Source organism: Phoenix dactylifera, chromosome 13 (assembly GCF_009389715.1).
Source record: "Phoenix dactylifera cultivar Barhee BC4 chromosome 13, palm_55x_up_171113_PBpolish2nd_filt_p, whole genome shotgun sequence".
NCBI lineage: Eukaryota > Viridiplantae > Streptophyta > Magnoliopsida > Arecales > Arecaceae > Phoenix > Phoenix dactylifera.
The window spans coordinates 7,974,044-7,999,563 of NC_052404.1; the positions used below are offsets into that span (position 1 = coordinate 7,974,044).

Sequence of the window (25,520 nt, forward strand, 5' to 3'; positions counted from 1 at the left end):
TTTGCTATTGTATTCTTCTGGCTATTTCTGGATTTTAATCACCAAGCTGTTTGTGATATGTTTTATGGAGTTTGTACAGTTCCCATTCTAATGGGACGTCCTTCAAGGAATTGAGATTGGGGTCAAGAATGAGGCTTCTTAAGCCATCTACATCTAATGAGGTGATAAGCAAGAAATTCATTTTGGTAATTTAATTTTATGAAGGTCTATGTATAACAGGGTTTTATTGGAATACGTACCCGTTTCGTCTATTCTACTACTAAAAGGAAACTCCTGAGCTGTGTGTGTGGCTCTGCTCGGGGTTCATCCATCTCCACAACACGTGCATTGCACATGCCATTTTTTTTATAAAGAAGCTTAAGAAAGTTACGTCATTAGAATTATCTCAGTCTGTTTTCTTCAACAACTAGTTAAAATGATTTCTCCTGTCATTAATGTGTAGTTTCCTAAACAACAACCACATGACAAAGGCTGTCATTACTGTTACCTATTCTTTTAATGATGCAAACTTCTTTTTTAACTCGTTGACTCTTAACAACCTTTCAGTCATCATCACACTCTTCTACAGTTCTACTAATGTCATCTCAGATCCTTTGCTAAACCTGTTACTTCCACGAAACATAAGATGCACTAAACTTTATGTCAAACTTTTCTTTTCCAATTATCTTAGAGTTATGTTGTCTTATCATATCATGTGCATTATGCATGTGCTAAGAATTAAGAAGATTCATCATTAGGCATTGCAATAATGTATGAGGCAAAAATAGAAAAATATGCTCAGAGAAAGAGAAAAGATGAGCCACATAATGTGCGTAACATGGTTCTACCCCCTAAGTGGTTTGTATCCCTAGTTCTAATGTCACAGAAGATACCACCACGAAGAGATATATCTGAAAACTTTTCCTAATTTATGCTGGACTTTGTGATAGATTAACCACCTCTTCCTTAAACATGACAGAATAAACCTAGACATTACCATATCATGTATATTGACAATCGAGAAGATCATCATAGCATAGATCATCTCAAAAGATGCTTACATGCTCTTTTTCCGGTTAATAGCTACATCCTTCATCGGATACTTCCATTTAATACTCATTTATTCTTCTTCCTCGTCTTCCATATGTACATCCATCTGTCCATCTCTATTTCATGGAGCAATGGCTTGTTAGCTTCCATTTGTGCATCAAAGTCTGATGCATTTTGATTTACCCCAGGCAAACTTCTGCAGTCAGTTGCCTGACAAAAGAGAGCACTTCTATCATAATTCTCACTTGCACTCAGTTGCTTAGGTCATCATATAGGTGATGAAACTAAAAATCTAAAATACAAGATTAATCTAATGAAGTGAGTTCCATTTCTTAGACATGGATGTTGGAATCAATAGCATCCTTAGAAATGGAATGCTTTGAACGTTTGCGGAGCATGGCAAGAAATCAAGGTAGTTCGATGGTTGGTCAAAGTTGGATTCTTGTTTTCAATTATCCTGGCATACAGGAGTTGTTTAGAGTGCTGATCTCCAGTGAATGGTATCTTCTTTCTGACAATTCTACTATCTTATGCATATCTTTTATCTTCATGGAAAAATGAGTGGAGGATAAATTTCTCCTCAAACTGTCATGCACAGGTCTGACCAACTTTGAAAATATATAATTGACTGAATTGGATTCCGAGACATTTCAACAGCTGTAAGGATGTATTCGTTTCAGAATTAGATCTGGATGCCATTTTTCTGCCCCCTTCTTTTAATTTATGAGCAGAAGAGATGCCTTGTTACATTGATTTATTAGTAAACGGCAAAATTAGGAGGGTTTTCTTACTTTCTACATGATTTACTTGCTTGTTAACATATAACTTGGTCGATTCCCTTAATAAATGACTTATTCCTGCCTTCTGGCTTTCTTTTATGGTATTGAACTCCAATTTTTCTCGATGGGCTCGAACTTTTCTTATACAGGTTAGCTAGCTTACAGGCAGTGTTATATATCTGATTGATGCTGGACCTCATTGCTGGTGGTTGGAAGGCAAATCTGTGCCCCATTTTGTGTGGATGTGCTCATGGTAACACTTCCCTACCCTGTTGAACTGCCCGTTGTGGTTATCAGGGGAAACTGTCTGAATTAAGCAAAAGAGAGTACTTTTTATCTATAGCTTAACTGTGTGTGCAAGTATGGCAGATACTTCTACATGGTGGGACTGGAATGCCATAAGATATAAATTGGCTTGTTAGAAAACAGAATGCTGATTAGATATTGTAAAATTTGTAGACTAATTGCTTCATGTGAAATGGTTGAATGGGACCTCATCTACTTATCCCCCCACAGGGAAGTGATCGACATGGAAAGTTTGCGAGCGACCGTTTCAGGTATGATAACTTTCGAAAATTTGATAGCTGAAACATTTGCAGGGAGATCGATGTCGCACACTAGAAATTAATCATAAAGCAGGCCTGATCATTGAGATAATCTTGTTTGGACAGCAAAACAACTTATTTGTGTGAGATATGGAACATGAGCTGGATAGAATGAAGGGATGGTATGTGAGGAGCAGAAAAGGTTGCCGGATAAGGAAAGTACTGTTCATTCTTCAACTAATTGAGAAGTTCTTGAATAATTATTCATCATTCTTTCCTTGCAAAGCAATTCCACTATCATTTATCAAACGTTTAAAACAGCCAGCAACTAGCTATTGTTATTACTAGATTTTATGATTTTTTTTACTGAATTATTCATGGTTAATTCAGTTAACACTCTTTTTTTTTTTTCTTCTTTCTTTTTTAGAGCGGATGGATTCATATATGACGAGTACGAATGCACCCAATAAAAGCAGAAAACAAAATGCCACAAAGTGTTCGGGGCACCTCTTCATCTCAAGCCTACAGGGTACTTTCGGAGTGACTGGCTATATAAGCAGCCCATCAATCCGTAGTCCCATTAGCTTCTCAAAAAATATGCTTGGTCTTAAATACAAAGTTGTCTTAAATACAAAGTTGAGGGCAGTAGTATACGTTACTGCCTTGTACTCCATTGCTAGGTGGTGAATTTGGCGACTCGGTGCACGCTCGTGGGCTTGGGGCCGAAACAGAGCATTTCTCCAAGAAACATCCGTCTCCTCTGGATTGGATATAGTGGGCGGTGGGGGAAAGCCCGAGCGTTCCACTCTCGTTCGTCGGTTTCGCGAATGGCACCCCCTCTCTCAGCCAGCCATCCGGTGGCGAGGCGTTCCGAGGCATTGGTCGCGAGGCTTCTTCAGATTTCGGTGAGGTCCCCAAGAAATTCCCATGCAAGGAGAGCACCCACGCATCGATAAGTAGCGGTATAGCGGAAATGGAAGTAATTTTATAGTGCTTGTTTGTGATTCCCAAAAGAAAAGGGCATGGAAGTCCCTACATACTCAAGTGGTTGTGGCTGGGTCGACGTACTTGTGAAATAAAAGATATTTTAAGAAGGATTATTTGATTATTTACCCCTATCTTTACATTCCGGAAATCCACTAAACAAAACTTGTCATGAAAATTTCTCTACGCACCCATAAAGAGACCCAAAATGTCTGTCCTAGGGTGTGCACTTATTATTATTATTTTTTTTAAAGATATACTTTTTGTTGCTATAATCATGTAACTCGCATGCAAAATTATACAGCAGAGCTAGTGTTATGTGCCATTTAATTCGTATAGCACAACTATTCTACCCAATTTTGTTTTGTTTTCTTTCGAACACCTCTTTAGGAGAGGTCCTCTGCTGGAAATTCCCGGCGCTTGTGTCCTCTTTATCATTTGATCCCCTCCGTATGATGGTGCTGAGTATGTATAGCTTTACTTGATATATATATAGTTCATATTTTTCGAGTAAGCATAAAGTATTAGAAAAATTCAAATTTGGAGAAATTATTGAATAGAACAAGTGAGTGGAAGCACTGCCCTTGAGACAAGCTACTTCCTTTTAGCTGCATATGCGATTGTTTAACTTCTTAATTTGCAACCAAAGTAACACTTTACATTTAACAAAAAAAATATATGATAGGAATTAGATTGAGCCTCAAGAATATATAGTCCTGTAGTGGACGAGAAATGTGATAAGCTTCCCATGTAACTTCCAAGAGCTCGCTATACTTTTGATTGTGTCTCCTATGTCATGCCATGGCTGCAAGCATGCATGCATGTAGGTTAACTTGGTTCATATGCTCGACCGTGCTGATGCAAGTGAATTTTATAAAATTAAAGCATTATCCATGTACAACATGCCTTGGATAAAGTAAAATTATATAAATTATTAATACTTTGTATATCAAAATAAAAAAAAAGGATCGGTTGTTCAAAATTTTTCCAATTTTATCTGACGAAAAATCTTCTTCTATTTTGCACCATTCTTCTATTCTAGGCTCCTTTTTTACCCTCTATGGCTAATGCAGGATTTATATCTTGGATTCCTTACCAATGCCTCTCGGTATTACATATTTAGGCATGCTGCGCATGTTCATGTGTGTCTTACATTGCTCATCAACTGCTTAATTTAGAAGTGCATAGCCATAAACTATATGAACTCAAATAATTATCTCTGTAAATTAGAAAGTTAAATGACAGTGCACCGCTTAACCATGGCTTACTCCATGACATTAGCAGATTACTGGGGAAGTGCGACTCCCACCAAGCCACACATGTATACCGAGAGGCAAACGGTACTGCAGATTGGATTGTTTTCTTCGCGGCTCACCACTCTAAAGTTTATCTGAGCAGACCGCAAATCTATGCCAGTGCCTCTATGTAGTATTTTGTTTTTTAATTTTATTAGTAGTATCCACACCCGTTATGTGTGAGCCGCCGATGTATTAAAAAAAAAAAAACATGGCTTACTCTAGCATGCAAGGATGAAGCATCCACTATTGATTAGTAACTTGTTAAGTCTAATAGATATTCTTGATACTTAATTTTCCCTATCAGTTGAAGTGTTGTACTTAGGTCAGCACCAAACAACAAAAATAGCAGCTGCAACGATATCTATAATAATAAATACATTATGATCTTCTAATATATCAGCATAGTAAGTACTGATTCAGTAAGAGCACACATTCCTTAAGAATATCAAAGATACCAATTACTATCATCTTACTATTTTTTTTCCAGTTATCTCAAATTTATAATACCTAAGGAACTAACACTGAGAGTTATATTTTTAGGAGCAGCATGCATGACTTCAAAAAAAAAAAACGAAAAAGAGAGAAAAAAAGAGCAAAATTCAAGAGCACTAAAAAATTAATTTGCTTCCAGTCGAAATGAGTTCAGGAACCTGAATACCATGGTTTAAGAAGTGGAAAATTACATCGTCTCAAGAAATAGCAGGATTAATTAACTTGTGATGACACAAGGGTTAAGAGAGCAGCCTGTAACAAGAGAAATGGGATAGCAGCACGCAAGCATGCAAGCTTGCTTTCTTGTGAGATTGAAACCGCACCATATATTTTTAATTGAATCGTTAAGGACCACCATTGTTTTATTCATCCAATTTTGAACTCAGACTAGGTAGGCCTTGAAACCTGTTGACAAGCAGAAAACAGTACCTAATATCAGATTAACTTCGAAATTCAAATATAGGCATAATTTGGCTGTCATAATCACCAAGCTCAAAGAGAGAGAATGGAAGGGAAGAGAGAGCTGGAAATGTAAGAAGTGGGGTTCATGGTACGTACCCAAGTTATAGCAGCAATGTTAAACACATAAACTTAGTGATTTTTCCTTCTTTTTTGTTTTTAAAAAATCATAAATTTATGGATCACCGGACCAACTCACCAGGAAGTAACTTTCACCCATCTGCAAGCTCTGCATTAGAATTCCATACTCATTGACAGGAAGAACCTCTCCAGAGGCATGAACGAGCATCACGTCTTGGCCAAACATAGCCCTCAAGTCTATTGAGCCCCTTGGAACCTCTGAAGGGACTCCATTGATGAATACAGTGATACTCCCTTCATCCATGAATTTAAATTTAATCAATCTAGGATAGTACTTAATTGGTGAAAGTATTTCTCTAATATAAACTTAAAATTCTTTTTTTTTTCTGTGTTAAGTAACTTAAATTTCTTTAAAGGGCTTCCTAGAAGGTCGCTCGTTCTAGTACTGCTCTCGCCCAAATATGTTTAACTGTAGAGTTCTAATGGGATCCGAGTGCGTTAGTGCTGCTAAGACCGCACCCTAAAGTCTTATGTTCATCATGCATGAATTACTCATAATTCGAAAACTGAGTACTTCATTGTATGTGGAAGAAGGTTTCACTAGATAAGTTTAGGGAAAATAAGATGAGTATGCATTGAAGAACTATTTTTTAATTTTAGCTCAAAAGGTAGCCAGAAAAGGAACATGAAAAAGGATATCGACTGTTATCCCTCGCAAAATCAACCCCCACGTCAAATCAATCAATCTATAGTGTGTATTTAGGTCCATATAAATAGAAACTAGCAAAAAAGTCATTGTGGTAACTGCTGTGTAGAGAGAGAACGAATGAAGGTGATTAAAGAGAGAAAGAGAGATTAAACTATAATTCATTAACAGATGGAAAGAACAGAAATTAAGATATCCGGTATTGGATATAACCATAAGATTATAACATTAATTAGACAACCTAAATCAAGAAAAATAATTCTTTTTTTTTTTTTTTGAAGGAACAAGGAAAATAATTCTAATTTTTCTACATTTCTTGTAAAAGTGGAAGTGAAAAAGAATAATACTTTTGGGCTTAGGGAACAATGAAAAGATCCAGATATATAAAGGGTTTTAGAGACTTTGTGAATTTAAGTTCAGATCTAGTAGAAATTAACAAAACGTAATTATTTTTTAATGGAAAACGAATTGTCCCAATCAATCAATCAACTTTCTTTCCAAGTGCAGAGAATCTGAAATCATGGGATGTTTTATTTTGATAGAGGAAAAGGGTGTGGGTGCGAATAAATCGTTTCTTTGGAGAATTCAAGCATGGGAACTTCGGTTCTCCTTGAGCAGCCTCCATCCAAATAATGGAAACCACTATTCAAAACAAACTAAAGTCTCACAACGCAAGATAATCATATAATATGAAGATGAGGTTATAGAGAAAGGCCATCCATCACTTGGCCATGCACTAACCAGGTTGGTAGTGTAACTGCGTGACATCCGAAGAGTACATGAATGGAGTTTGAGTGTTGTCTGTGAAGCCCATTTGGCGAGAGATTGAAAAGAGATCATCGGCACCATCATCCTGCATGAAGCTAGAGGAGGAGGAAGAAGAAGAAGAAGCTGAAGAAGAGCAAGCAGGGAAGAAGCCTCCACTCGAGGAATTGGAAGACGACGTGCCGGACGAGTTAGATGTACAAGGTGCATACAAAATTGCACCGCCGACTTGGTGGGCGCCGGCTGCAGCTCTCGGATCGGCAGCGAGCGCAGCCTGCAGCTGGCGCTGGCGTCGGCGGGACCTCGACCGCCGGTTCTGGAACCAGTAGAACACGTTGGCATCGCCGACTGCACCGAATTTCTCGAGGAGCTTGCGGATCCTCACCGTCTCATCCTTGGGGGGGTTCACCATGCCGCTGTTGAAGATGGATTCAAGTATGAGGATCTGCTCGGGCTTCGGGGTCCAACGGGAACGCATGGGCTCGGTGGCGGTGCGGTTGGCGGTGGAGCCGCCGCCCGGGCTGCTGCTGCTGCTGTTGTTGCCTGCGGAGTGGTCATCCATGGCCGAGGGACTGAAGGGGGAGAGGAAGTGAAAAAGGAGGAGACAGAAGTCAATGGGAGGAGTGTAGATGAAGGGAGGGATTGGGGAAGGAGAGGTTACCCATAGATATTTGACAAAGAAAGAGAAGAGTGTGACACCAACACAATGTTTGCACACATGCGCGTATTGAGGTTTAAATAGGCCCTGAGTGAGTGTAAAAGAATGTCCTTTTCTGGGCTATGAAATTAAGGGAAGTCTAAACATCCTTGGCTTGGACAGCTAAATTACGAATATGGCCTTGATTAACTAAAATTTTAGTAGATGTGAATATGAGATGAGCTTTGTGGTACATGGGGAATTATGTCAGCCAGTGATGATCATTTTTCATGTCATGTGGATTGACATAGTCGTTCTTCATTTTCTTTAACATTATAACAGCAGTTACTAATGAATTCACAAGCTATTGGTGCATATTTGAGATGGTTTAAACCAATGGGCAGCTGCATCCATATCCATTGCAAAATTGTACAAAACAGATACATATAATTGAGATTGGAAAACTAGGAAGATCAATTCCTATTGATGAATTACAAAACACAAATCAATGGTATTCTTCGATAAGTTAAGTATGAAAACAGTCTACACTAAAAAGGAAAGATAATATTTAAATTCCTGAATAGGTTTTTTCAATTTCGAGACTTTTTTTTTTTGCGCGCGAGCGGTGGTCGTCATTTGTGACCAATTTTGCACCATCACTTGCTATACTGCATCGTGTTCGCATTGAACTTCTTATATTTTGAAAATCACTTTCAATCATGCATGTGTTGGTGTTACCGTATCGGCGCATATATATGAAAATTATACATGATCAGCATAATTTATATGAGATGAAATGTTATGTACACTAGTGATCATATAGCCACTAGAGTCATCAGTCTACCATGAACCCAGACCCATATAGATCAGCCAATCTAGAAGCACTTTAAAAGGGCACTATTGCCAAGTGCCATGAAGAAACCCAATAGCAAGTTAGCATGCCTTAGTAATTCCTCGCACTGTAGAGTTACCTCCATCTTATCACCAGAAAGGGAGTCCAACAAATAGGAGAGGGCAAGGGAACATGTGGGGTCACCTTTGGCAAACCTGACTTTAGGAAGGCTAATGGGTTTCTCATGTATCTTGTTGGGTTCTAACCTTTTTTTTTTTTTTTTTTTTTGATCACATCAGCATGTGAAAGAAGGGCCAAAAGCAGGGAGGGGAGGTAGGGTTTTGGCTTCGCACCCCCACAGGGGCATGTGATGTTTGGAGAGGTGCATGCATGGGGAGATGGGCCCCCTTTGCAGAGCAAAGGGAGGGCAGATTTTTCAAAGGTAGGGGAGGAACGATCCAACGAGCGGTCAAAGAAACGCACCCCTTAATTTATGAGGGCTGACGTTCTGTGGGCACAGGGCCAAAACGAGAAGAGGACTGGTTTCATAAATATATATGTGAGGTTGTGAGTTGGAAGAAGGTGAGGGGAAAGAGGAGAGGGTGGAGAGCAAGGGTTGGCCCAAAGTTCGGTCACCTTTACCCCTTTTTCTCACTGCAAGCCGACGACGCGGAGACTACGGAGGGTTCGTTTTTTTTTTTTTTTTTTTTACTGGGACTCGCCTCTGTCCCCTTCCTCGGCCACCGAAGGGCCTCGGTAGTTCCTCTTTAACATGACATGGTTTTGGACTTGTCTCTCATTGGTTAAAAACTTCTAAACATATATTTCTGCGTGAATTAACATACTCTATTCCAAGAGTTACTGAAAATAAGCACTTTCACCATGTTGAGCTTTTTGGAAGAATGTAATTGCATGCATGGCATGCATTTATGTATTTATATATTGCATGTAATTATGCGCGCAAATGCATATGCATATTCATTCCTTTTTTGACAAAAAATTATCATAAAAGTTTCCGACAAAATGATGAATAAATTTAGAAGGCTTAGTTTTTTTACTAATATCGATCATGTCGTCAACCATGAATCGTCTGAAATCATCTTACATTGATTTTGTTATGTCATCTAAAAATGTATAGATATATCAACATGCATACAAGATGAAAATATACTTCTTAAAAATTATTGATTATTTAATTATCTTGTTTTTTTTAATCAATGTTAGCTGTACGGGTGACATAGCTTGCACATTCTTGTAAACTAGTGATTAATTGTATGATATAACTCCACAATAGTGATGGATCATCGTACAACATACTCCACAATTGCCATGGATCAGATCCATGCCCTCCTCAAAAATTACAGGTTGGTATTCTATGTATTAAATTTTTTTTTTTGAGAATTAAGATGAAAAAAAAAAGATGGCCTAAATTGTGCAGGGCACGATCTGAGCCAAGGTCGCTGATATAAACACTTAGTGACCTTTACCAACTAAGAGAATGAGCACTCTTTTTTATCCAAAATTCTCATACAAAAATTTTATAAGTTATTTTTATATTTATTTTTATTAGTATTTGTTAAGATTCCAGAAGCCGGCGAACTGATAGAACATAATAATAATAAAAAGAAAACCAAAAAAAAAAAAACTAAAACTAAAACTACGTAGTGCTGCTTTTAAGACTTGACAGCCGCTCTTGTTTGTATGTCTCCCTCACTTCTTCCCATGGTAAATTTGGTTTCTACCATGGAACAGGCGGTGATGAAACCTTCAGCTTAACCACAGAAAAAAATATTATTATATTACGAAATCATGTCTCGAATCCAAATGAAACCATGGCGTTCCTCAAAAGAAACCAAAAAATTATCGGTGTTTTTGCTCAACATTAGGGTTGTCAATTATGAATAGTAAAAAAATTAAAACTAAATCTAAAAGTTATCAAATCATAACTACTACTGAAAAAAATTACAAAGCTGAAATTAAAACCAAAAAATAAAAACTGCTGATATTTTTTATTTATTTCAAAATTTTCATATATCAATAACTAAATTAAAGTCATCATCCATAAATTTTATAATATAGTTCATACAAATTCAACCAGTAAATATATTCAAAAATAATAATACAACCATCCAACAAATACAATAATCCAGCTTAAAAATAAATCTACTATATCAAAGAAAACATAAAGATAAATTTTTTAGTAAAAAAATGGGCGAATAATCTAATCTTTCATTTCACCTTCGCCAATTTCCGAACTTATTATACCTAAAAGAAGGGAAAAAATATAGAAAAAACCAGCTCAATTAATAAAATAATTTATAATATAATTTACAACAATTTAATCAACGTCTACAATTTTACTAATACCAAAAAAAAATCTACATATTACCCCATCAACATATGAGTCATCTTCACTATTATTTTATGGAGTTTCTAATTTAGATTTATACTAAATACAAATAGTATTAAAGATATTCATTATCAAGTATGTTTGGTGTCCGTTTTGGTTTTGAATCGGATTTAGATAAGAGAATCCACTATAACCATCATGGAAATCAAAATCAAAACCAAATAATTTTTAATTTTTTAAAACTATCACAAAAATCATCTCTATCTAATTATGATTAAAAACATTTTATTGGTTTGTAGACAAATAAAACATTTAGGTATCCATTCCGATGACATCCCTCCTTAACATAAGCAGTGTAATTTGAGAAATACAGTACACAACGGTTATTACCAAAAGGTTCTCAACAGTTGAACAACTTGCCCATCTGTTCAAGTACTCAACAATTGCATTATTAGCCCTATACAAATATAAATAACCAACCAAACATTCCAGAAGAAAGCTTGGCATTTCTGAGGCTCTGAGAGACTTTTTGAGTGTTACCATGAGATGCTGATCTCTTCCACCTTGGAATAAAATAACATCATATAGAGCAATGTATTCTAATTTGGTTTCACAATGATGAATGGGGTCTAAATTCCTTCACCATGGAGGAGGGCTATTAATTTCTACAATAATACATTCAACCACAGTTTATGCTCTGATCCAAATATTCAGCAATGAAAGGACAAAACGCCCCATGGGAATCCGACCCTTTATCATGTGTACCCACTCTCTAACAAAATAATGGGAACCAGCCTAACCTTGCTTTAGCCCACAAGAAAAGCACTAAAACCATTTGGTCTCTTGCATGGCTCTTCCTTTAATTATTAAGTTGCTAACAGCATCCTAGAAACTAGGGCAAGAGAAGGAGCTAATGATTCATTATGCCAGTAGAAGAAGCTCAGTCAACAAAGTCAAGATGGTGACATCCCTCTATTTGTTTTTATACCTTTATTATTCTTTTTTTTTTTTTGGTTTGATCCATTTAGGATAAGAATGTAATCAAACAACAAACCTTGCACAGCCAACAGTGTACACTTTATTTGGCTCTTATGTACATGGAAAAGATACCCTAATCCCTTGAGTAAATGGGCCCTCCATGTGCCATGCTTTTGAATGCAACCTCACTTGATAGTTATGTGTTGATTTTAATATGTGGGTATCATAACCTTCTAAACCTTGTCTCTTTTTTTTGGCTTTTTGTTCCCCTTTCTTAGACAGTTTCTAAGATTCCATATATGCATTGTATGCTCTTTTTTCCGCTCTTACTTGAATCTTGTGGCTCGGCTAATTTACGCTTCTATCTACCAAATGCAATTCCTGAATTGATCGATTGATACGATTATTTCCTAAAGCTAGGGATATAAAGTCGATAAGCATATTAACTGCTTGATTTTCATCAAAAATTAAAAAAAATATCATTTTTTCCATTTTTCATTTTCTAAAAAGAGTGCTAACATGGGATGCTTTGTCACAAAACGTGCTCATAAAAGTCTAAGATGGAGCTATTGAGCGAAATTTTGGCTACATGTCGGAAGCCAGTTAAGTAACGACATGGCTCGAAAATGACATACCCCTATGCTGTTTATGTGCTAATCGTTGCAGTATTATTTCTAATGAAGCTGAAACCCAAACTTGTCCAGTTGCTTTCCTGCATATCATGTATATATTGTTGTTGCAATTGTGTAACATTTATTACTGAGTCTTGCATTTCTCAAAATTATCTAAAAACTCTCATATTTTTATCCAATACTTGAAATTTCTAGGTAGGTCAACCAAGATTAGATAATAAGTTCTCATCTTGGCTTTCATGCACAAAGTTTTGACTCTCGCCATTGGATTTCTTCTGATCGCGATCTGGACCATCTCCGCTTTATGAAATAGATTACGAAATTGACAGAGATGCTTCCTCCTTCCACCTTTTGTTCTTATAAAATATAATGCATCAAAAGATATTTACCGAGGAAACCAAAAAATTTTAAAAGCTAAGAGGTGGATCATCAAAGTTAAGACCATATTGCTTAGGAATGATAACAAGATAGCTAAATAATAGGTTTTCTTGCTTTTTTTTTTTTTTTTTTTCTCGTGCACAAGGCTTTGCCTCTAATCATTGGACTTCTTCCCACCATGATCTGCGTCATCTCCTCTTAATAAAATAGATAGACAAATTTACCATTATGCTTCCTCTTTCCAGCTTTTTGCCTTCAGAAAAATGTAACACGCCAAAAGATATGTACTTAAAGATTCCTTCAAACAAAGTACCCGAGGAACTTCAAAAATCAATTAAAAGTTAAGTGATAGATTACTAAAGATAGGGAGGAATTTTGGATTTCATTTCTATTTAATTCCTTTAAGTTCTTGTTAAACTAATGCACAAGTACAAATCATCATCACATTCTTGTTCCCTATCTTTTCTCCGCAAATATAGCAGGGTACAAGTGAAGACTGGGGCCAACCAAGGGGAAGTTTGGTGCAGCCCCCCCTTAAAGGAGCCGAGGTGCACCGTTCTCTAAAGCTAGCCCTGGCTCAATGGCTGTGCCCCAAAAGCCAAACCAAGGGTTGTTGGTCGGTGTCGTCCCCTTAAATTCCTCTGCAAAAATTTATGTGCCCCCACTCCATGTACACTGCCGTCTTGGAGGGTCGGTCGCCACTTCTGCCACCCTCCCTCTTCTCCTTTGATTTAATTTGTCACGGTTTTAGGGCCTCAGGCATGTGGAAAACAAATGGACAAAGATATCAAAAGGAAACAAATGGACAAAGATATCAAAAGGCCAACCACCCTAAGCTGCGATCCGTTCGAGGACTCATATTCCATTCAGGGTGCATTTGGTTCGTGACCTGAATCAAAATCGGAATGAATTTGAATGAGAGTCGGAATAGCCATATTTTCCGACGTATTTGTTTCATAACTGTAATTGAAATCAGAATTGGACTGAGTTTTGAATACTAAAGAGAGTCGGATCTTGGAAGATTGGGGCATTCCCTTTAGAATCGAAATAGAAATGTAATTTTGTCAACTAAATGGCTGTAATGAAAGTCACTTATTTCCATTCTCATTCCAAACAAGTATGCCCTCAGTGTTAATTGCTTGTTTCTCCTCATTTCTAAGTCGGTGACCTAGGTCAGTTAATCTAGAATCAAAATGAAACCAGCAAAAATATATCATTGACATCTATTTTAAATATTTAGTATCCACTAACGCATGCGATTTTGCCGGCGCCAATTTGCACGAATTAACGAAGATGAATGCTTGATTCACAATTACATGCATGCCGTGTCATGACACATGCTAACTTTTGCTATGCAAGCCCTACATTATGCTGTAACTTATAAAACAATGGAATTATGTGAGGCTCATGGTGTAGTGTTTTAGCTACAACTCATGTGGAGAACCATCGACAAAATGAACTTAGAGAATAAAAAAACCAAAGGTGCCAGATATGCTTGCTAACTTTTGTGATACAAAGGTAGGTAGAATATAATTTGTATAGCTGGAGATGCTCATGAGAGACTATCTAAGAGGAATAATGTCGGACAAATTATGAGCAGCTTGTGCATGAACATAAGAGGGAGTGTCTGTTTGCCGCTTACGTACCTCTTTCAATCACCTTAATTAATTCCTAGTAAGGGGGTCTAATTAGTAGTTACTGTTGTTATTTTGGCACTTTATGTGGCCTATCATGTATTTAGAAGAATCCTAATCGTTATTATTTACAATCTTGTTCAAATTCTATGTAATATTCTATGCAATGTACCACAAACAACGAAGATATGCGACGCACACAGTGCACAAAGGTATTTAGTTGCACTTCAAGCTAACATTCCTATAGAAAATTAACTAATAATGAGATCAACAACACACAGCATCTTCTAACATTAAAGAAGAAAATGATTGGAAATGCTGGAGATAAGATTTCATTGTAAACTGCTTTATTTGAATAAACAAAAAATTAAAAGCAGATCAGGTAATATTGTTGGGGGAATGCCTTTGTGACACATACCTATTTCAATGTTCTTAATTACAAGGAAGATATCTAATTATTATTTTTTAACATTTTTGATAAAATGTAATTAAAAGGAGCAGATGAATATCCACGTTTCGAACTGTAAATATAATCGATTAGTTCAGAAATTTGTGCTTTCCAACCGTCACCGAGTGCACTCTAGAGTAGTAGGATTATAAAGTTATTATGTAATTTCGTTATGTGGTGTGATAACACAGCTATTACTTAACCAAGGATTGTAATAGCATGTTGTGATGCCCAATAGTTCCACATCAGAAAAACTCATTCCAGAGCCTGGATATATGAGGCGGGCCTCATATATCCAGGCTCTGGAATGAGTTTTCCTGCAGACGCGTTTTAGGTGGAAAACAAAACCGAAGAGGGGTCTGAGCAGGATGTGTGCGCGTGTGCGGGCTCCGGAACTAGACAATATCTGGCAGGAGAGCTCCGTGTTCCCCCTTTATGTGGCCCCCACATGAGCACTGGGTGTCTCACGTGCCCCGAGGAGGTGGGGGTGTAACATTTGGTATTAAAGCCGATGACGGCTCTTGTCCGATAGTAGAAAGGATGTGAGGCCCAATAGTTCCAAATCGAAAAGACTCGTTTCAGAGCCTGAGCATATGAGGCGGGTATCTCCAAATCCTACAGCAACATTTTCGGTGGGAAACAAAACCGAGGAGGGATAAACCAGATAATATTTGGCAGGGGAGCCCCGCGGTTCCCCCTACGTGGGCACTGGGTGCCTCACGTGCCCCGAGGAGATGGAGCATGACACATGTAGTGTCATCATGTGCAAATAAGGGACTTAATAATGATTCTTATATCTTAAGATCATAAACATGCGATGGGACACTTACATAAAAATTGCATAACTACCTCCAATAGGCAAAGAATCACTATATTCTCCTTTTCCAACTCAGGTCATCTATCATAATACCTTTTGGGTCGAAGTATTATTGTTCTAACCGATTTCAAAATAACTCAAACCACCATACTTCTACTCCACACTCTGATCTAATCCAACAAATACTCTAAGACTGTTAAATAATTTTTGACCAAAATATTACTTTGCATTGGAACTAAGAAAATCCAAATTTCAAATTTTCAAGTAGAACTAGAGCAGAACCTCTAGATTTTTTTGTCCTCAATTTATGTAGAGCATACTTATGATAACTAACCCTTAGGCCATTAGTTAAGTTTATGGTCACTACATGATATCTTCAACCTATTTAGAATCCATTATCTAGGTTTAATTTAAAGTAAATTAACCCTAGATTCCCTTGGTAATTTAATTAGACAATCTAGATTGATCCATTATCTAGGTTTAATTTAAAGTAAATTAACCCTAGATTCCCTTGGTAATTTAATTAGACAATCTAGATTGATCTTTCTTTCAAAAGGATTTACTCCAAATTTCAACAAGTCAGAAGACTCTGTGCTAATATCACTATGAGTAGAAATTATCTCTATTAATCTCCAAATCTTCTTCACCAAAATTTGTAATATCTATCTGCAATGCTACATGCAATAACTTATGTAAGCATCTCTACTCAATATGACATTTTATTAGTGGCTTCATCAACAATAATAAAAGATCTCTACTCAAATCATAAAAATAAACTTAAGTTTAAATTAATACATCTAATAGTCTCCAATAATTTTGAGAAAGATCTAGTAGCCCAATCTAAATATAAAAATTCAAGTTACTAGAATTTTCCACCAATATGCATAATCTATGGCCTTAAAAATAAAATCAAATACATCAATAGAAAATATACTTATTTGCAATATCCAAAAATGCCAATTCCAAATTAATCCATATACAAATTCAACCTTGAAGACCATTGCTTGATAATACTACAAAAAATCTTTCTTAGCTCACTCCAATACTATGAAAAATTCATATACAAATTTCACTATAATAATTAGCAGCAAAACTGAAAGTGCTATCAAATCTAAACACCTATCAAGTTTGAACTTTCAAATCATTTAAACAATATAAAAACATGATACGGTATAATCGGTATGCCATAGTTAACCTTCCTACACTTACCTTAGGTCTAATTTCTCTTATCATGATCAGAGATGATAAATCATCAAGTCCTTTGGTGCTTATCTTATACCAAACCCAATAAACACTGAATTTAAAGAACTTATTTTATACCAAAGCCAATACATATATTTTATCATAATGCCTAGTGATCTTACACTTAAGCACTGAATTTATTTCTGCCACATTTATCATGTCCCTATTGATCATAACCTCAAGCTATAATACATTTCTGTCACAATTCTTAGTGATCTAAAATTTAGGCTCAATACCATTCTATCACAATTTCTAATGATCTTTAACCTAAGCTCTAATACCACTTATGCCATGGTCCCTAGTGGTCTTAAACCTTAAACTCTGATATGATTCTGTCACGATCTCCAATGATCTTAAACCTAAGCTCTGATACCATTTGTAACAATTCAGGACCTCATCCAAAAAGGCTAGTTGAAAGATATTTTTTGGATTTCTTGATCCTATATAAGTATTCAAGATCTATCCAGAGAATAATCAATGTGAGACTAAACATATGTCCGCATTCAACAAAACAATCACTGGAATGCGAATTTGCCATGATTAGTTGATGCGTGTAATTTAGCTTTTGATAGTGACACTCCAAACAAATTTCACCTACTTTCTTGGAAACTTGAATCCTCCTGCCCTCTAGTGAAAAAATTATTGCTTGGACCAGGTCCATAGCCCTGCAGTGGACCTGTATTGCCCCATTAATTTTCCCTTCTCTTTCTTTTTTTCTTTGTGACTTGGTCCAACCAACGATTTCTTCCTCTAGTGGCCGTCGAATAGAAGTGCACCACATGCATGTTTGGTCCTATGCTCCCTCCCCCCTTCTCTTCGAGGTGACCGCCCATGAGGGAGGTCGGAAGCAAAAGGGCTCATTGTGGTCCAAAGGCTAGGCTTTTCATGACCAAGTATATTGTAGGTTAATAGGTCAAATGATTGAATTGATGCAAACTAGAAGCATAAGAACTTGAAGTTGATACGATCGAGGCCATACGATCGACAAGTAGATCTGCATGTCCATAGCGATTGGATGAAATTGTTTACATTAAATTAGATCTTACCTCCAAACTAGAGGAAGAATTCCATATAGATGGGGCAATCAATGCCAAGACCAAAACTTAGACCTGTTCCACATGGGCCGGCCGCCGGTCTTGACATTATATTGCTAAGAGTCATTGCCAAGTCCTAATACTATTACAATTCTTATTTAGTTGGTCATTAGTTTTAATGACTTTAGGATTCTATTTCTAGTTTTACTCTACTTAGTTATTTCTTCTAAAACAGTGACCTAGTCTTATCTTTTAGTAGATGTTGGTTTTTGAATTTGAGTAGGAATCAAACATCTCACCATATGATGCTCTATTTAAAGGGATCTTTAGCGTCTCCTTTAGCATGGCGTGAGAAAAGAGAGAATGAGAGTCGTCCTTCTTGGCGACGCATAAGGGAGAGTCTTTTTATGTGGTTCAATATTTTAATATTTTTTTTTGTTTTTTGTTTGGTGTTTGTTCTCGATTTTAAACCGGCGCAGCCGATCTACTTCATGTAGCGTGTCGTTCTACAGATATTGCAGGATGACCATATAATTGGACATGAAAACCTTAAATTTCATCCTGGTATTTCTTTTAGAGAGGCATGGGAACGCTATCCTACCATTTGCCTTTTATCATGACCCTCAAATCTTTTGGCTGCAAGCAAGGCGGCACATTTTCTGGCTTGAATTCTTGCAGCTATCTCCCACCAAGAGCATGGTGATCGGTTGGCGATGGACGTGGACCTGCCCATTCCCAAAATGGATGAGATTTAAAGTGTCCTCATCTCACCCTTAAAATTGGGAAGATGACAAGACCCCTCCTGTCATGGAAGGTTGGGGAAAAACTCGACCCATACTGACCGTCCGTACATCCCTACCACCCTATATATGGTGGGGTTGTTTCCATCTCAACAACAACAAAACCCCCATTCACCTTTAAAAAACAAGAAGAACAAGAAGACATACGTAGCTTGCTAAAGCCAACCTACTGCTGCTCTCTTCCATGCACATGTTTAACTACGCATGTCTTGATAACGTGTTACGTAGACGGCTAAGTTCCATGTTTGACACGCTACAAGTTGATCCTGTGTGTGCGCTCTTCAGAAAATACACATTGTCATCACTTGCACGTTACGGATCCTGCGGTACATGGTTGATGCTATGCCGGACCATCAAGTGGTCTTCATACGCTAGAGAGTATATGGTGCAAAACTTTTTCATGTGCATTTCTGAAAATTTTGGTACGACCGTGCAAGTGGAAACATTCCTCTCATGAAAAACAGGATGAAAGATCTACGTACTGATCTCCTAGCAATTTAGATATGTTCAAGATTAAGCGTTATTGTCGCACGCCCCCACCATCTAACTTCCTCAAGATCAACTTCGATGGTAGTGTCTTGGATGGCGGAGGCAGGAAGAAAGTGGGCTTTGTGATTAGGAACCACAACTTCATGTTCGTTGCATTGGACGTAGGCAGGGCCGATCCTACCCTTAGGCGACTTAGGCGGTCGCCTAAGGCCTCGGCTTAAAGAAGACCTACCGTAAGAAAGACCTCAGAGACAAAATGAAAAGAAAAAAAGCCCCCATGTGAGCTCGTCTTAAACTGACCCACTGCAGAAAAGGCCTTAAAGACAAAATGACCTTAGACCCCCAAATATATTGGGCCGCTCCTAGACGCAGGTAGCATCTATTTGGAAGGTGACTCAACTATTGTAATCGATTGGATTCAGAGCCGATACAGATGGGCAACATTTGCTACTTCGGAATCGGCACTAATTTCGAATCAGGCATCGTGTCATAGTGCCCCCCACTTTTTTTTTTTTTTTCGTGCAAAAGAAGCAGCTCAAATTTATATATAAATAACGAAGTAATAGTGACAGCCTGAAAACAAGAAGCAATCCATCAAACTAACCAAGTGAAACGTAACTGAATATAACAGGTTATTCATGTCTATGATAGAGAATATTAAAAGTATTTCTTTTTGGTGTAACCAAAATGGGCATCGGAATTAGCTAGCCTGGAAATCCAACTAGGTTGATGTCTTGGGCTCACGTAGCTTTTATGTCCAATGCAAGATTGAGTGGCTGGAACCAACATATAGCCGACAGCATTAAACTCCATGCATGGCTTCACTTTGATAATGACCCCTTTATGGGGAACATTCCCTACTTAATTTTTTTGGTTAACAACATTCCCTACTTAATTTGCTACCACCACATTGGCCATGACATGTGGAACCTTGTTTGGAGAATTGTTCGGGATTCGTTGAACCCCTAGCTTCAATTGTCTAACATGGAGGAATTGAATTAATAGTAGCTTTTTTATTGTGGGAACCTTTTTCCATTCATGATCAAAGAAGCTTGGAATGGGAGGATTTGGAGGCTTGGAATCTCTGAATTCATGGTTAATGGAAGTTTTGTCCACACAATTTGATTGAGGAGCTTTGGATGGTATTGGGAGGGAGAATTTGCAGAGGTGGGAGTGGTGGAAATATGGGTAGTCTGGTTTATAAGGTACATGAAAGCCAAAAGAAACCTGTCTTGTAGAAAGAGCGAAGTGGGAGTGGACAAGGAGTCTTAAGAGAGGGAGAGGCGGATAGGAGATATGGATAGGAAAGTCTTCACATTGGTTTTCAGACGGGCATTTTTCAGGAGGTATGGATTGAATGGAAGGTTGACTCGACAAGCAATTTAATTCTCAGAGACGATAGAATTGGATGAATTGAATAATATTTTATAAATATGTATTCATCGTAAGTTTTTCTTCAAAATTTTTGTATCATTAATTGACCTTTCAATACGTAGTATTTGAATTCAGATGAAATTCTGATCATGATTCCCAAAAAGTACTTCGATATTTTCAAAAAATGTATGATTCTTCATCTATTTCTCATATTCCATGAATAACCAAAATATTGAGGAAGATCCAAAAAAAATTTTATTTGATTCTTTTTGAGTTGCCGGCCTATTTCACCCCTTTTTTTTTTTTTGATAGGAGAATGGATTCTAGTTCCGATGGGGTCTTATAAGGAAGTGGATCGATCTACACCAATAAATTGTAGCAACACAAAAGGTACACTATAAACCTAAAAGGCACGTAGCACTTCTCTCAAACTTTTTAGAAGAAAAAGAAAAGGAAAAGTATCAAAGCATCCAATGGTAATGATCCAAGAAATACAATATCAGCACACTGATCTAGAATCTTTTGCACAACAAAAATCAAATTTTGGATAGATTGCACTAAGCAAGAAGTGAACAACGGCTATATAATCTTATATATAAACCAAGCTTGCAGGTTAATTTCATAAACATGCTCCATACGACACATCCATTTCCTCTTAATTCCCTACAAGTTTTATCTCCATTCGACACAGACCCCTGAGGAAACTAACACATGCGGCTGCACCTAGCCATTGCCCTCCTTTAGATGAAATGGGCATTCCCACTAGCATCAGTATACAATAAATCCAGCAATTGTATTGCTTGAAGTCTCTGGTGCAAACAACCACCAAAAAAAAAAGAAGAAAAGAAAACAGCTGAATTATTGGTGAAGGAGATACTAATAAGTTCTCACCTTTCCAATCCTAAGAAAAATAGGATACCGGACGAGCTTAACAACCTTCCCATCTCCACCCCAAGCCCTCTCCAAATCAGTCACCACCCCATCACTCAACAGCTCCACCGCCTTCTCCCTGGCCGTCTGATACGCCGACCACGACCTGATGTACGTCAGATACGTCTCCAAATCCATCTCCCTCTCCTCCATGAACTCAAACGGCCCGGTGTGCGCCTCCCCCTCCACCGGATCGAACGGGAAATCGATGCTCCGGAGCTCGTCATCCACCGTCCGGCGCTGCGGGGCCCAGAAGGGGCCGGACTCGGTGTACAGGCGCGAGAACACGGAGTCCACCGGCGGGTCCACCCGGGGCACGGTGTAGCACCACGCGGCGAGGACGCCGTGGGGCCCGCGGAGGAGGTGGCGGGCCTGGGCGTAGAAGGTGGGGAGGTGGAACCAGTGGACGGCCTGGGCCACGGTGATGAGATCGACGGTGGATGGTGCCGCCACGTCACGTTGGAGATCAGGGAGGGAGATGGTGGCGGGAGTTTGTACGTACCGGACGTTGGGGAGCTCGGGCGCGAAGGCTAGTTGTTCTCTGCTCGTGTCCGAGCCCACCACGCTCTTGTAGATCTTGGCTAGCTGAGGAAAGAGACTCGTGAGACCAGTGTGCTTATAAATATGCATCTTGAGTATGGTATTCTTCAAGCATTACAAGTTGTTGATTTTGTGTTAGATGAGCATGAAACATCTCCCTAATTCATATGGAAGTTAACTTTTGAGATTATTTGTAATGATCTATGAAGATATTGATAAGAGACGAAATGCATAAAAGCATGACAAATGTTTTCCCGCTTTGATTGTGCTTTGGAGAGATACTGTTTACTTAAGGAAGTCCGAAGCCACTTTGGAGCGGCTCCTGTTTTGTTACATCAGTATTCTATTGTTGAAATGGTTTCTTTGAGCATTTGATGTGGATTGAGCTCCACCAATCTTTGTTTTAAAGAGAAGAATACTAGAAGCTCATCTCTAGTGCAAGACTTTGAAAGGATTTGGTGATGAATTTATTTATTTATGTTCTTTTAAATACTTTAGATCTCATATTAGTGCCAAAATATACCATAGTAATGTCATCAGATGATGCAAATGGTAAATGCCTGATGAATTATCAGTCTTGGAGCCTAAACAACATAGCTCGAACCCAAAGCGCCTCACAATTTCGAAGCCAAAAATAATTTTTGTGAGCCAAATTAGGTTGGACTGCATTGACTTGGCCAGGGCAGGGGTTGGACCAAGTTTGGCTGGGCTATATACTTATATTAAGAGGCAAGCAAATTTATGGAATAGAATTCACATTGCGATTGAATCGGGTTGCTCAAGCTTTTCAACCCAAGCTCGATCCAACAATGCACGATCAATTTGATGGACCTGTAAACCAAACCCCAACCCAATCTGGTGGGCCAAAAAAGTTTTGGGCCTAAGGTGAGACCAGGTTTAAATATATGACCAGCATCCGGGCCAAAGTCCAATCAATTGAGCCCGATCAAGCCTAAATGTGCTGGGCCAAACAAGATCTTTTAGAAATGATTTGATCATCCATAATGTTCAACGGGAAATAATTAATTCATCAAATAAGCCGACAAAACTCAAATGGACAAAAACAATTACGTCATGATACAAAATTAAAACAATTCATAAATCATGCAAAAAAATCAATAGAAAAGGCTAAACGGGGTCTGATTGGGTCGGTGGTATCCAATTTGCAATCCCACGCCTCCAATGAAAACCTAGACGTAGTATGCGAGACTTTTGTGTCACCGAAAGCATTTTTGCATCGAACGCTTGGATCCATATGAAAATTTAGTCAAATCTCAATCCTGTCAATTAGAAAGAGAGAGGAGCTCGAATTGGGGAAAACAAGATCAAATTGCGGAGATCCAAATAACCCAATACCAATTAAACCTATGATGCAATGAATTAGAGAGAGAGAGAGAGACTTACGGATACGGCAGCCTGTCCGCTTCCGGTGCCGACATCCCATGCGAGATCGTGGTTGGGAGTCTTGGACGCAATGAACTGGAATAGCTCCGCGGGATAACCCGGGCGTGCCTCCGCATAATTCTTCGCCTGTTTCCGGAATAGCTCTGCCATTTCCTCTCTCTCTCTCTCTCTCTCTCTCTCTCTCTCGCCCCCTCTTTTTTTCTTTTAATTCTTCTATTCTCCCCACTCGTATAAATAAAGATGAGGGAGACGGGGAAGGAACCATCCCCACACATTCCAAAAACGATGGAAATTGCTTTCTTCCCAAGTTATTAATCCTCTTTGCCGTATTGTATATAATATTTCCGCCGGCAACTTTGAATTATGAAAAGTCTAACGATGAAGACGACAAGGATAGGTCGAAGCGAACGAACAGAATATCTCTTGCCGCAGGGGTGGATGGAGCTTATCCAAGCCCCCATTTGTCGTAGAGAAACCTTTCTCAGCACGTTGCAGAGTCCAAGGCATTTTTTATGAAATGAACCGTGACTTGCTTGGGAAACTTATGGCTCAGCTTCCATGATTGCGATTATTATAAATAGGATTTACTGTACCAGATTTAAAAGGGGGGAAAATGTGATGGTCAAAATGATCTCAGCTTCCATGATTGCAATTATTATGGATAGGATTTACTGTACCAGATTTAAAAGTGGGGAAAATGTGACGGTCAAAATTTTTTAAAAAAGTTCCGTTGCCGGGAATCGAACCCGGGTCTCTCGGGTGAGAGCCGAGTATCCTAACCAACTAGACTACAACGGAATGATGCTGAAGCCTGCGCATGTCCATGATATTATTCATCTGCTGTCCAGCAAATAATTGCTCCAGGAAGTGCGAGATCCAACCAGCCTTCATGCTTCAACTTGACGAGTTTTCGATTTCAAACATTAATAAGTTCAAATTTAAACAGACGAAATAAAAGAAAGGTGGTGTGAAATCCAACTATGAGCTTGCGGTCAATATATGCTTCAAGTTGTTCCCAAAGATGAGATCATGATTTTGGGTAAAAGTACAAAGGCCACACCAGCTACTTGTGTTAATATGGGTCAAGCATGAGAAGGTAGAACTGCACCTCTTGAGGCAATGGGGCTGGGCTCGTATTGTCCAGCAGTTTTTTAAAAGGAAATATGCAGAAGTTTCTCGGTTCGGGCTAGAAATGGGCTTGGGCTTGCTCAGGGCCTGTCAGGCCGGGCCAACTTTGCATCCGAATTTGACCCTACCTGGAGAATAATCTGGTCGAGCTTAGGTCTGAAATTCAAGTCCAAAAATATTTGGGGGTGGTGGAGATAGTTCTAGGATCAAGGCATAAGGTACTTAAGCACGTTCACACTGTTTGACATACGAGCCAATGGGCTAGCAATCGATATGTTGTCTACAAAGAGGCTTCAAAAAAGTTCATGACCAGCAAGCTCAAGTAAACAAGAGTCAGGTGGCAGCCCTACCGTGAAGGATTAACCCTTGAATCACAAACATTAACTACATCGAGCATTTTTCCTTTTCTCTTATATATAAAAAAAAAAACTACATTGGGTATGTCATGTGGGAGAACGTAATGCACCGTTCGAGAAGACAAAATATACATGCATAAAGGTGCTTTAAAATTATGAATGCACCTCGCTTTTAAGAAATATACCTCTTTCTCCTACAATAGAAGCACATATTTTACTGTTAAAAATTTGCTTGATATATTATTGCAAACTTGGTAGTAGCCTAGCGGTTGCACCCATGATAATAATAATAATAACGGTAGCGGTGGCAACAACAATAATAAAGATCAATTTCTAATCTCAAACAGCTTTTTTTTTTTTTTTTGAAAATACCAGATAG

The 25,520-nt window shown here is 38.2% G+C and overlaps 2 protein-coding genes and 1 non-coding gene across 3 annotated transcripts; all 3 read right to left on the bottom strand.

Annotated features, from left to right (window-relative positions):
- Positions 1 to 5,244: 5,244 nt before the first annotated feature.
- LOC103709658 (WUSCHEL-related homeobox 6-like) lies at positions 5,245 to 7,829 on the bottom strand. The gene is made up of 3 exons (XM_017843454.3): positions 7,115 to 7,829; positions 5,786 to 5,961; positions 5,245 to 5,532 (listed from the first exon to the last, which is right to left on the bottom strand). Exons 1-3 carry the CDS (start codon positions 7,698 to 7,700, stop codon positions 5,515 to 5,517), a joined length of 780 nt encoding a protein of 259 aa, XP_017698943.2. The 5' UTR covers positions 7,701 to 7,829; the 3' UTR covers positions 5,245 to 5,514.
- A 13,523-nt stretch (positions 7,830 to 21,352) lies between these two features.
- LOC103709659 (putative methyltransferase DDB_G0268948) lies at positions 21,353 to 23,932 on the bottom strand. The gene is made up of 2 exons (XM_039132927.1): positions 23,658 to 23,932; positions 21,353 to 22,298 (listed from the first exon to the last, which is right to left on the bottom strand). The coding sequence occupies exons 1-2, from the start codon at positions 23,805 to 23,807 to the stop codon at positions 21,660 to 21,662; spliced, it is 789 nt and encodes a 262-aa protein (XP_038988855.1). The 5' UTR covers positions 23,808 to 23,932; the 3' UTR covers positions 21,353 to 21,659.
- A 450-nt stretch (positions 23,933 to 24,382) lies between these two features.
- On the bottom strand, positions 24,383 to 24,455 carry TRNAE-CUC. The gene has a single exon. It is a non-coding gene; the product is annotated as a tRNA-Glu (tRNA).
- Positions 24,456 to 25,520: the final 1,065 nt, after the last annotated feature.

What these genes read in the sequence shown, in the direction of transcription:
- LOC103709658 (XM_017843454.3), bottom strand. Translation starts at nt 7,700, where the DNA reads ATGGATGACCACTCCGCAGGCAACAACAGCAGCAGCAGCAGCCCGGGC. An exon ending in GCAGTTACACTACCAACCTG is followed by an intron (nt 5,962 to 7,114) that starts GTTAGTGCATGG and finishes TCATGGATGAAG; the next exon opens with GGAGTATCACTGTATTCATC.
- LOC103709659 (XM_039132927.1), bottom strand. Translation starts at nt 23,807, where the DNA reads ATGGCAGAGCTATTCCGGAAACAGGCGAAGAATTATGCGGAGGCACGC. An exon ending in GCGGACAGGCTGCCGTATCC is followed by an intron (nt 22,299 to 23,657) that starts GTAAGTCTCTCT and finishes CTCTTTCCTCAG; the next exon opens with CTAGCCAAGATCTACAAGAG.